We start from the raw sequence: 13,744 nt of genomic DNA on the forward strand, positions 1-13,744 counted from the left end.
GAAATGATTTAAATAGACAAATTTACCCCTATTTGAAAATGGACTTGCAACATTGGTCTATGATTAATTTGTTAAATTAAATAATTATGACTATAGCAAGCAATAATTTTTTTGATAATTTTTTGTTTCTAATGTGAATTAAATAATCAACATTGGTCTATGATTAAATATTTTTTTCTGCTTTTTTATTATACTAAAAAAAAAACTTTCCTTAATTGATAATAATTAAAATAAGAAAAAAAAATTTTGGTTTGTTTTTTACTTAAAAAATCAACAAAATATTGAATTTTGAGTGTTTCTTTCATTTATTATTATTATTTTTAATATTTTTTTATTTTGCTTAGTACGTGAATTTAATTTTTTGAGGATTCGGAGAAGAATTGAGACCCAAAAAAACAAAATAGTTAGGGAGAGTGGCTCTATGAACTAACTCAAAAAATAGGATCCTACTGTGTAATTTAAATTTAAGTGTTTACCCACTTACAATTCAGAAAAGAAAGCAACTCAAAATTCTTAAGAGAATATCCCTGCTAAATACTGAGCAATAGCACACAAATTTCAATCAAAACAAATGACAATAATTTCTCAAAAAAATGCAGAATTTCATACACTGAAACATTTTTTTTCATGACCATACTTATCCATTTAGGAACCAATGCCACTTTGAATCATGACATGAGATACTAGAATTTGCCAAACATAGAGCCCATTGAGAATGCCTTGCCCATCTAATTAATAAAGCAAAATCTTTTTTTTTTTTTTTAATAGAACAAGGTCTAAAACTTTCAATAAAAATTATCAAGATTCAAGTGGTACAGCAACTACGGCAAGTCCAGACCAAGCCAAAATAGAGAGCCTAATTATTTACAAATAAGATTAAACCAGGGGTTGAAATTCCTGTACAATAACAAGGCAATTTAAACTAACATCTATACCAGTAAAAAGTATTGAACAACTAGGGACATAACCTAAAAATAAACAATAAACACAAGTTGTACAATAACAAGACAATTTAAACTAGCACCTATACCAGTAAACAGTAAACAGTAAACAGTATTGTTACAATTAGCTATGACCATATCTGTAATTGCTAACAGACTTGTTTCAGAAAGCAAAACTAAAAATAAACACAAGCTAGTGCCAAAGAAAAATTAATCCCAAGAGTTTACAATTCAATGATCAATTGAAAAGGTTTTTAAAAGCTGAAATTGTCTTGGAACATTTACTTGTCTAACTATTAAAGAAATTTAAGGATCATACATCATTGTGAACAATAGCTCCTTGTGCTCCTCCACTGGATTGCCTATAAAAGCTCTTAACGTATCTGGATTCTTAATAAGATAGAGATAAGCCCTCATTTACAATCTAGAATCAATTCTTATCTCATCCAAGAGATGGAACATGTCTTGCTCAGGAATGGGAAGATGTGCCAAGCTCCTCTCAAAAATTAAATTTCCTTCTCTAATTGCTAAAGCTACATCTTGAATTGCTCCCATAATTTGTTCCATGTCCTCATTTTTTGATGTTTTTCTCATTGCCAAAAACATAAATCAGATCCATTTTCCAGTTCAAACTTGAACATCACAAAGCTGAGAAAGTACCATTTTGGTTGGGGCTTAGGAGGAGACAAATCAGAAACTCATTCAGAAAAAAACAAGAAATTACCCAAATCAAAAACCCATTCACAAAAAACAAGAAATTACCCAATAAAAATAAACAAGAAACACAGATCCATATATAGCTACAGTATACAAATTTAGGAGATTCTGGCATTTTACCCTTAATTTTTTAAAAAAAATTGGCAATATGCCCCTGTTTGCAAACTATATAGGGGCGTGCTCCTGTTTCGATACTCGATTACCCTAAAATTGAGTTCAATTAAATACTCGATTCATAGAAAATCGAGTTATGCCTAATCAAACTTAAAAATAAAAAAATAAAAAAAAATTTGCATGGAACTCGAGTTTCAGGAAATCGAGTTCAATGCAAAAATTTTGATCACCCCATATTCAGGGAGCCCTATAGTGGCGTTTTTAAGCTCTATAGTGACGTTTTAAAGTCCTATAGCGACGTTTTCTTGCAAAAAATTTTTATAAGTGTCATTGCCCCGTTCAGGGAGCCCTATATTGACGTTTTTAAGCCCTATAGTGACGTTTTTAAGCCCTATAGCAGCGTTTTTCTGCAAAAAATTTTTATTAGTCCCCATACCAAGTTCAAGGAGCCCTATAGTGACGTTTTTAAGCCCTATAGCGGCGTTTTGGAACTCAACTTCCGTAAAATCGAGTTCCATGCATTTTTTTTTTTTTAAAGTTTGATCGGGCATAACTCGATTTTCTACGAATCGAGTATTTCATTAAAACTCGATTTTAAGGTAATCGAGTATTGAAACAGGGGCCTATCCCTATATAGTTTCGAAATAGGGGCATATTGCTAAATTTTTTAAAAATTAAGGGCAAAAGGCTAGAATCTCCTACAAATTTATGCAAGTTCACAATCTAGATTCACTCAAGCACTTTATTAAACACATTGTAAGCAATACTTTGAAACATTAAAATTTAAGAAAAAAAAAAAAGCAATCAAATCCGAAACCCACCCACAAATAACATGTTATTATCCCATAAAATCACAATTAATAAGAAATTACCCAATAAAATCATAATTTTAAGAACATAGTTATTTGATCCAACTCAAAAGAAGCCCATGAAACAAAAAGAAAAACAGAGTTTACCTCTGAAAGAAAAACCCAGACATGAGAGACGATGGATTGTGAAGAAGTTATGTAAGAGAGAGACATCATGAAGTGTGGATGAAATTGTGTGAGAGAGAGGTAGAGGAGTCTTCAAGGCTGAGAGAGTTGAGAGAAATTTGAGATTGAAGAGAGAAATAACGTGAATAATAATGTGAATTTATTTTATAGAATCGGTTCGTAATTTTGTTAATTTAGAAAGGGTAAATTGGGGAGTTCATTTTGTCAATAATTTATCTACTCTACTCTTCCTCCAAATCTCACCAATTTGAGGGAATTAAAAATGAGGGGTTCGAGGTAGTTGAAACCCCTCCAAACCCCTCTCTTTTCTTCCTTAAAAAACTTCCAAACAAGGTAGTTGAATTACACTCCCTCCCTCTACTCTACTCCCCCTCCTTTTTTAAACATCCAAACAGGCCATTAAGAATCATGTCTATCTGCTTTGAAACTTCAACTATATCAAGTCCTTTAATTTGTTTCACCCATATGAATCTTGGCTTCAAAACTCAGAATAAAAAACTATGGTCGACACCATAAATTCATTTGCTTTGACATTAAGATCCTAATCACTCACCAAATACAATTATTCCTACAAATCAATAACCATTTGAGCCAAAAAATCAAAACTAAAAATCATTTACATTCGAAGATGCAGAAATCAAGAATAAAACAAAATTCCACCCCAACATAATGCAATATGGAAAGAGAAGTAGAGACAAATCAACTCTTAAGAACAAAATGTACAAGAGTTTGTTAACAAAGGATTGAGACAATTGAAGAAACTCCCAAAGATCCAAAAGAGAAGACAATGGAGCTTAAATAGAAAAAGTCAGTGACTATAAAATTTTTCATGACCTTTTGCTATAACTGTGATGTGATAAACTGTGATTAACGAAGAAAGAATAGTAGAACATGAGTAAATGATGGTTAACTACTCACAATTAGCAACGTTAAAATTGTGACAAAAAAATTATGGAACAATTTGTGATCATAGAATTACTCGCTTAAATAAATTACCATTAATGTAGCCTTATTTTTGGTTGAGGACTGTGATTGGATATTTGGATGAAAGAGACGGTCAAAATTCATACGTACATGCTCACTTTCCAAATTTTATTCTTTCTCTCGATTTTTTTTTTTTTTTTTTAATTTTTGAAGCCACAATTGCGTTAACATAATAATGCCTAATTAAAATTGGGTTGATTGGATTCACCAAGATTTGTGTTGTACCTCATTCGTGTTTTAGATACCCATCTAACCATCAAAGATTGTTGAAGTGACTAATTCCTAGAAATTGAGGAGTGTTAAGGACAAAAAAATTGTTTAGAGTTATCATCTTTATAAGATACTTGATGTTAAGAAAATATCTTTTACAGAAAGATTCACTAGAAATTTCTTGTAAAAACATTAGCCCCTTCGGCTCATAAAGAAATTATTTTAATCTTTTTTTATTCCAGATATTCTTCTCATTAATATTTGTTTCTGTTTTTACTTCTTTCCAATTTTTGTTGTTTATCTGTCTCTAATGGACAAAATGAGAGTCCAGAGAGAAGCCTGAAGTGCCTGAAAGGCCTGTAGCAATTATATCTAACCATGCACGTGTCCCATATTAATTCTTTACTTTTGTTAGACTAAAGGCATAGTTTGGAGGATTCTGACTAGGGTTGAGCTGGGTATGGTTGTAACTTGCAACGAGGTTTGTGTGGTCAGTGGCTGTTGATACGTCATTGCCAAAGTGATAAATTATATCCCCCCTTCTTTCCAGGGGTGGTTTCTCAAAAAAAAAATAAATAAATAAATAAAAGTGATAAATTATATGACAAAAGCAATGACATCATCTAGAATATTGCGGAAGGATCCAGAAGTATTAGAAATGTTAGTACAATAGACTTGACTTGGAAAAGCATGTCATTAAATAAAAATAATTACCTTATCAATATATATATATATATATATATTACTCCTTCAATATAAAAATAAATAAAATAAAATAATATTTGCATCAGTTTATTAAAAAAATTTATATCTACTTAAATTTAATATTAGAATCTAAATCTTTTTTATTTTACATAACAATTTTTTCATTCACATAACCATTATTTTTAAAACATTCACCCAACCACCTTCACACACATCAACCAAAATAATAATTGAAAAATGAATAAAATGTGCATTTCATGACCACGAAAGTTTGAACAAAATATTAATAATTTTATATAAATTGATATAAATAATTTTTTGAATTAGTTAATGGAAGATTTGCATTTATACTATCTTACATAGACGGATGCAAGTACCCATCATTTCATAAGTTCAAAAAATTAAAATACTTAGCATTTAAAAAATAAAATTAAAAGTGAAAAAAATTATTTTTTGTACTAAATATTATAATAACTAAAACATTTTCCTTATGACCAGAGACATTCTAGTCCATTAAGTATAATAAGTATATTTAGAGTATTTGCATCAGGAAATGTCATCCTATCCTATTTTACCATCACAAAAAACTATTTTATCAATTATACAATATCATTTTATTATACACCCAGCATCCCGACTTTTATTTTACAATACCACACATTAAAATAATATAAATTATACAATCAAATAATAAACAAATTATCTCTCTCTCCTTTCTAATTTATGTCTCTTTGTCACTCTCACCGCACAACAACCATCCTCTCAACCACACCACCGTGACCCCAACCTGCCACAATCCCAACAAAAGGGTCTGGTTTTTGTCCAGTGGCTAGTGCCACTGGACGCATTGGATACGTGACACGTGTCCAGTCTTGGACACGTGTCGCGTATCCAACACGTCCAGTGGCCACTGGACAGAAGCTAAGTCCCCAGCAAAATACCAATCCACCATCGATGTCACTCTCTCTGAGCAAAATCAAAGCCTAGTCTCACCATCCAGCCAAAATCAATAGCAAAATCAAAACCCAAAATTCATAGCAAAATCAAAACCCAATCCACCAATCTCGCCACCCACCAATCTCCACTGTTGTCAACACCAACGCCGATCTCATCAAAACCCACACCGATCTCCACTGTTGTCAAAACCAACGACCCACCATCATCAAAACCCATGCCAACCCACGCTCACGTCAGTCACAAACCTACCACCACCAAAGAGAGAGATAGAGAAACCCACAACCACCAAATGAGAGAGAGAGAGAGAGAGAGAGAGAGAGAGAAGGTCATTGGAGAGAGCATGAGGTCTTGGGTCTGAAGAGAGAAGAGAGCAAAGAGTAGATGAGAAAGAGAGAAGGAAGAGAGAGAAAATAAGAGAAATAATGAGAGAGGAGAGAGAAATTTCGAGGTTAAAAAGGAGGAGAGAAAGTATTAAAAACTATTATTTTGTTTTAGAATTGAGCTACATTGCAATTCTACCTTTAGAATTGCACTGTAGTACTATTGTAATTTTATTTATTTATTTATTTTGTAATAGTTGATTTTTAGAAGTCTGGATGAAACTTGATTTTTGTGTAAAAATGGTAAAATTTTCCTACATATGCCATTTAGTATGCCCGGTGCAAATGCTCTTAGAGCATCTGTAGCAACTGTCTTATAAAAAATGCCATTTTGACACATCAAAAGCTTACTTTATTATTTTACCACATCATTTTACAATATCTCATTTATCAGATGTTTTATTCTTTAATTCTATACATTAAAATAATATTTATAACACATTAAAATAATATATTAAATTCCTCCCCCGTCATCATCATCATAAACAACAACAACTACAACATCAACCAGAAAAATTGTTACGGCCACAATCACCAAAAAAAAAAAAAAAAAAAAAACTCAAAATCAATCCACAACCGCCGCGAATCCACCATCAAATCACAGCCACCAAAACAGAAAAACAAAAACAAAAACAAATCAGAATAGAGATCGGCACCACCACCGATTTGCCCATCACCAGACGACCCACCCACCACCACTAATCCACCCATCACCATCTCAACCCACCCACCACCATAACCCACAACCCAAACCCACCCACTATCGATCTGCCAAACCCACCCATTGCCCAACCCACCCATCAAACCACAGCCAAAAAACGTGAACGGAAAAAAGAAAAAAGGAAAACAAAAAGAACCCGAAGCGGAATAAAGAAGACAGATGGTCGGCGGCGTCGAGTGGTGGTTTTTGGTGAGATCGACGGCATTGAGTGGTGGCCTTTGGTGATCGGCGCATTGTTGAAGATGAATTGAGAAGATAGAGATGAGAAGACAGAGAGAGATATCTGTGATGAGGAGAGAGAAAACAAGAATAAAATAACAATATATATTTAGCAATTTTTGTCCGTACCATCTCATATTTGAGACGGTACTGTAGCATGTTGTAAAAGTTTGACACATTCAACACATCTAATAAAGTTTTTTTATTATTTTATTTTTATTTTTTTATTTTTTTATTTTATGTTTGATGTGTCAAATGCCAAATATTATAGCATTTAACACATATAAGAGAGCCGCTAGGGATGCTCTTATATTAAGCAAATTTTATGGCATTCTTATCCTCAGTCGTAAAAAAAAGAAGAAAGCACTAGCAGTAAGTCATATTTTAATGAAAGCCGCCTGACCAACCCCTTGACTATAAACTGACGCTCTCTTCCAAGTCTCTTTACATTCACACTTATTTTTGCATTTCTCTCATTTGCTTCAACACCCAGAGTTCTGTGACGATGGCGGGCGAGGTGGTTCTGTTGGATTTCTGGCCTAGCCTGTATGGGATGAGGGTCAGGATTGCTCTGGCTGAGAAGGGTATCAAGTATGAGTCCAAGGAAGAGGACTTGAGCAACAAGAGCCCTCTGCTTTTAGAGATGAACCCCATTAACAAGCAGATCCCAGTTCTCATCCACAACGGGAAGCCTGTGTGTGAGTCCCTCATCATTGTTCAGTACATAGACGAGGTCTGGAACGATAAGTCTCCATTGCTTCCCTCTGATCCTTACCAGAGAGCTCAAGCCAGGTTCTGGGCTGATTTTGTTGATAAGAAGGTACTACCTTTGTGAAATTTCTTAAAACTCCTAGAGTTTTATCATTTGATAAGTAGTCTAAGATACTGGGTCTTGTTCTTTATCCGTTAAGTTCTTCACCAAGGATTTCATGTATTTGAGGAAGATTAAATAACAACCTAAAATATAAAATTCAGAAAATTACATGAAAATTTTTAGAAAAAAATTAAATTAACAGTGGACAAAAGGCAACCCCATGCTCTGTCCTGCATCATCTTCAGAATCCACGGAAAAAAAAAATGATTTCCTACTAAAATATGATTTCCTACTGAAATTAAGGTAGTTTTTTGAGATGTGGAGCTTTTATATTGGCCTTTCAATTCTAATTGAAATCTATTATTCCTCGGTTAAAGTTTTTTAAGAATTTCTTTTATTACTAGAGTAGTTCTCCTTGTGGATTCAAGAGTCTCTTACATCTGCTCCTGCAGTTCACACTCAATTTCAAGTTTTTGTTTCCAATCCTAGGAGATCCTAGAGATCAAAGCAGAGTGTCAGCAGTGAATTAACTTAAACGCCCAAGTGATTACTAAGATGTCTTTCAGAAAAAGGGAAAAAAATTGAAAGAAATAAGATCAGGGAGAAAAAGAAGGAAAAAAAATTTGATGGTTTATATTTGCTTTTCATTGACCATGTTCAATTTATGTAGTTGTTGGGTACCAAATTCAAACATTATTTCTTTCCACTCTTAGCATTAGTCATGTTCAAGACCCATTCGTTTGTAAGTCGCTAATTAAAATAAAAGTTAGGAGAGTCCTGTAGTCTCTCTCTATCATACAGTCAAGAACATATTTTACGGGCCTTTCCCACTTGCTAAGGTCTAGAGAAATATTCAGTTTGCCCAGTAGACTTGATATGAAATTCATTACTGTCATTGCTAATTCTAGTAATACAATGTGTGGAAAATTCAGGTTTCTGGAGCTGCGAAGAAGGTATGGAGCACAACAGGAGAAGAGCAAGAGGCAGGCAAGAAGGAATTCATTGAATTCTTAAAGACATTGGAGGTGGAGCTTGGTGACAAGCCTTACTTTGGGGGTGAAACATTTGGGTATGTGGACCTTTCTCTTATCACTTTCTACAGCTGGTTCCATGCCTACGAGGTCTTAGGCAATATCAATATAGAGGCGGAGTGCCCCAAGATTATCGCGTGGGCTAAGAGGTGCATGCAGAAGGAGGCTGTGGCCAAGACTCTTCCTGACCAGAAGAAGGTTTATGAGTTTGTTGCTCAGTTGAGGAAAATGTTTGTTTCAGAGTAGAATAATGATTAGGCCTCAATCTGGAAGTGCTAGCATATGATGGTTTTGGATGGTTATGAAATAGCGTTGTTTTTTTGTGATGTTTAAGTTTGGATTTGTTCCATTAGTGTTCGTTTAGCTTGCAAGAAACTTTGATGTGTCTGCTGAGCATTTCTAGAGGGCATCTATTGTACTGTTTAACTTGTGAGTTACTTTGGTTTGTCTCTGCTGAGCCTTAGATCTAAAGGGCTTGTACCGAATCATAAATAAGAAAGACACTTTATTGTGTGAGCTAAATTTTAGATCAAACTTTACCATTTTGCCATCAAGTGTATACAAAAGTATTGGTACCAACAATCCGAGGAAACAAAACTTTACTTTTTACTTTTTACAATATTTTTTACACTCTTAACATAGAATGTTGTGATTGGGACAATTGCAAAAGGGGCATATGTATTGTATTGTTTAACTTGAAAGTTACTTTGGTTTGTCTCTGCTGAGCCTTAGATCTAAAGGGCTCGTACCGAATCATAAATAAGAAAGACACTTTATTGTGTGAGCTAAATTTTAGATCAAACTTTACCATTTTGCCATCAAGTGTATACAAAAGTATTGGTACCAACAATCCGAGGAAACAAAACTTTTTACTTTTTACGTTTTATAATATTTTTTACACTCTTAACATAGAATGTTGTGATTGGGACAATTGCAAAAGTAGCATATGTATTGTACTGTTTAACTTGTAAGTTACTTTGGTTTCTCTCTGCTGAGCCTTAGATCTAAAGAGCTTGTACCGAATCATAAATAAGAAAGACACTTGTTGTGTGAGTTAAATTTTAGATCGAACTTTATCATTTTGCCATCAAGTGTATACAAAAGTATTGGTACCAACAATCCGAGGAAACAAAACTATTTACTTTTTACAATATTTTTTACACTCTTAACATAGAATGTTGTGATTGGGACAATTGCAAAAGTGGCATAAGTGATGGTTTCATGTGTTCCAATAACAAGTTGTTACCTAGCAAGTTTTGAAAAATATTGTGAAAAAAAAATGTCAATGGTATATTATATGGTCATAAAAAATTAAAAGCATTACATATGTAGTGAATAATCAGAAATAATAATAATAATAATAATAATAAATACACTCATGTCACCCAAGTAATCATTAATAAGTGTATAATCACATATGAGAATCAATCCGTCAAATTCACGTGAAATATTTTGTTTTTTTCTTTCTATAGGCAAAAATTGAAAAACATATCTTTATTCCAATATCTTTTGGTGGAACAACTTTTCTGGTAAAGTCAATTGAATAATTAAGGCACAAATCCATTCAATTTATCATAATAAAATAGAGTTTATAACACTGTTTTGAAGATTGGAGATCGGTAAGATCCATAAAAGAAACTACTTAGATTACTGCACATAAAACATTTTCACAATCTTATGGTTGTGAATTAAATTTTTTAAGATTAGTGCTCTTATTTTTATTTTTTATTTTCCCTTGCTGTTAACATGTTTCTAATCCATGTAAAGGCCAATCACAAAATAATATTTGTTCACTTATGGCCACCTTGCATTTCATGGAGATCTATTAAGTAAACAATATGCTTTTATTTTTAAGAAGTAAACAATATGCTATTTCTTCAATTCGCACAGGGATTGTTGCAATGCATGAAGCAAGTTGTGAATTTTCATTAATCAAAGATAACTCGGCAATATTATACAAAGACAATGTTGTTTGTATCACTTATATTAGACATTCATTTCCAATAAAAAGTTCCCATAAATGTTTAGTAAATCAATACCGTAATTAAGACATTCGTTAACTTTTCCCACAATTTAATGGTTTACTTTTGATAGACTAAAGGCATAGTTTTGAGGATTCTTACTAGTGTTGAGCTGGGTGTGATTGTAAGAAATGCAATGAGGTTTGTGTAGTCAGTGGTGGTTGATATGTTTGTAGATTGAGATTGTTGATTTTTTTAGGCTATTAAAATAATAATATAGTATGATATGATTGGGCCTATTGTATGACAGGTTTATGTGAATTTTAACTGCTACCTTAACAACCAACTTGGATAGCAAAGCTTGTGATGTAGGCAAAAATAAATTTTTAATATGAGATGAAATAAAAATGACATTAAACTTAAAGGAAAAAGTTTAGTTACAAAATTGGTTGTAACATAAGGCTATAACCTTACTCAATATCATTCACATTACTACTGTAAGGACACAATTCCTTTGCGGCCCAATAATGGTGTTGAGCTCGCATATGAAAGATCCCTCACAATATGATTTGTAGAGAGTGGGTTTAAAAAGCTAGCCGTTGGTCACGGGGCGATGCCCGGTCTTGGTTTTAGAGGAATTCGTGTAGAAAAAGGATTTGGGCTTGAACATTTAAGCCCTACGGCGTCGCATCCTATGTGATGGGTCTCCTCGGACTTGATCCGAGGACCATTAAGGTCTTACCCCGGTTACCCGACGATGGGTTTTTTCCGTCATCTCAGGTGTTGTTTAGGGGTTCTCACCCATGTAGTCTCTCTTTTTTTTGGAGGTGGGATGGGCCTCCTCCCCTCAGATTTACTTACTTTCTTCTTTTATACTCGTCTGCGTTAACTGTCCTTCGTCCACGTGTAGGGTCAACCTTTACAAGACTGATATTTGTCCCATCAGTCTAATCCCAGGATTGTTGGGGATGGTTGATAAAGCTGCAGAATACGGCTCTGTCAGGTGCAGAGTCTTATCTGGAAGGGTAGTAAGGATAACTTCCCCCAAGATATTTTAGGTCTCTTTTCAAGTTTAGTCCAATACCAGTTTTACCCCTTTATTCCGGTGGGATTTTGGATCTGCCGAAGACTGAACTGTCCTCGGCTGTATTCCCAAGTAGTCTTGTGCTCTATGTTATCGGGCTTGGGCCGTAACTCTCCTCGGCTTGGGCCATAGCTCTCCTCGGCTTGGGCCTTCGGACTCTCCACGAGCAAATGGGCTTGGCCCATAGATTATTAGGCCCCACAATAACCCCTCAAAACCTGGCTGTCCAACCTCCCAGTTGGAAAGGGGGGTTTTGGCAATGCCGAGCCTTTATTACTGCTCCTTTAATTTAGCCCTCCATTAATGCTGACGGTTTCTCCACCTGCCCAGAAGATATATCGGCTTACAAGGCGCTCCCTTTAATTTGCTCGTGACTCGCTCCTGCCGTTTGGCTGTCCAAGACGCACCTTTAATGACATTCCCTTTACGAGACTTATTTGCGTCCGACGGCTCATCCGATGAGGTGGGGAAGTGGAACGGACACATCTTTATTCTTCAGATTCTTTTGGAAACCTGAATGAATTTAATACCTTCCGTTTTGCCCTTCCTATAAGAAGGCAAGTAGGAAGCCATCACTTTTGTGCAGACACCCCTCCATCTTTCTGAGATCTGAAACCCTCATCCTTCCTTAGCGTTCACTTAACCCAATTGTTATACACCCAATCAGAATACGTTTCCCATAACGAGTGATGAAGGAACCATACCCCTCCTCAAAGCACCGTGTTCTAATAAAGCTTGAAATGGCTCGGTCAGGGCAAGGGCAAGGGTGGCGGAGACTTAAGATTCGTCTCACCTTCCCTTTAGCCAAAATCCGAAGCAGGGACTCATCACGTCCAACTTTCGGCGTGACTGAGTCGAGATCTCCCATCATCATAACCAACCGCTCTCTTATGACTTATGAGCTCACCTAATATGGCCCCAGCGTGTTAGGAGTCAGGACCGAGGCAGGGACTAAGTGTCTCTGCTTCTTCTTCTCTTCGTTCACTGGTGGCCCTCTCCGCTTCCCTTTCTTAGTCTTCCCAGCACCAGATCCATTCTGATGTTTTCTCTTCTCCCTCTTTAGCTCCTTTTCTTTCTTTTCATCTCTTCTCTCTTCTTCTCCTCCTTCTTTACTCATGTCCTCCATCTTCCTCATTCATCTCCTCCATCTTCTTCATTGATTTCTTCCTTATTATTTCCTTCTCCTTCATCTTTTTCCAAAGAAGGTTCTTTATCGTAATATGAGCAGTATTGGGGCAGAGATTGGAGAGACTTTGAAGACGAGTTTAAAAGATGCCTGACTGTTTACTTATCTGTATCGCGGATGTTATCGTTGCTTAGGCAGTTCACATTTTGTATAGGCTTGTTTGAGCCCCTTTTTGTACGTTGTAATAATTTTTCGTATTAATGAAAATTGTTGTTATTTTATTTCGCATGTTCTGTCTCTATGCTCTTTTTTTTTTTTTTTAAATTTGCAAACGCTGTTTGGCACAATAATATAGCATTTGAATCGATGACAAATAAGGCCAAAAATACTCGCTGATAAAAAGATGTCACCATAACTTTAACAGAGTTGCTTGACATAGCAATGCGTACCTGTGAATAACGATACTTGCCCGAAACAATGCTGGAATTAGAACTGGATGCTCTATGCGGTGTAGGAAGTAATCATTCAAAGACATATCATCCGCCAAAATGAACAGCCCTCTTAGGCTACCGAATAGTGGAGTGTCCCACCATCATCCTAACACTTTTATCGGCTTTAACATTTTACAGTATTTGAGCCGGGGACTTTCCCATCCGAGTAGTTGGTTTCCCTATAGGCTTGAGTACGAGGACCATGCAAGGCCTTGGTTTTGTATAAAACTTGTAATTCCTTTTTTTACTCGGTTTCCCCATAGGCTTGAGTCCGAGGACCATGTAAGGCCTTGG

General features: G+C 35.1%; 1 protein-coding gene across 1 annotated transcript; it reads left to right on the forward strand.

The window, feature by feature from the left end:
• The first annotated feature begins 7,315 nt into the window (after window positions 1-7,315).
• LOC115987013 (glutathione S-transferase U19-like) lies at window positions 7,316-9,310 on the forward strand. Its single transcript, XM_031110452.1, has 2 exons — window positions 7,316-7,763; window positions 8,690-9,310. Exons 1-2 carry the CDS (start codon window positions 7,449-7,451, stop codon window positions 9,032-9,034), a joined length of 660 nt encoding a protein of 219 aa, XP_030966312.1. The 5' UTR covers window positions 7,316-7,448; the 3' UTR covers window positions 9,035-9,310.
• The last annotated feature ends 4,434 nt before the right edge of the window (window positions 9,311-13,744 follow it).

This window comes from Quercus lobata, chromosome 4, assembly GCF_001633185.2.
Source record: "Quercus lobata isolate SW786 chromosome 4, ValleyOak3.0 Primary Assembly, whole genome shotgun sequence".
In the NCBI taxonomy this organism is placed as follows: domain Eukaryota; kingdom Viridiplantae; phylum Streptophyta; class Magnoliopsida; order Fagales; family Fagaceae; genus Quercus; species Quercus lobata.

Excerpts from the sequence above, each read along its gene's own strand:
- LOC115987013 (XM_031110452.1), top strand. The coding sequence starts at position 7,449 with ATGGCGGGCGAGGTGGTTCTGTTGGATTTCTGGCCTAGCCTGTATGGG. Across the intron at positions 7,764-8,689 it reads CTGATTTTGTTGATAAGAAG|GTTTCTGGAGCTGCGAAGAA; the intron begins GTACTACCTTTG and ends TGGAAAATTCAG.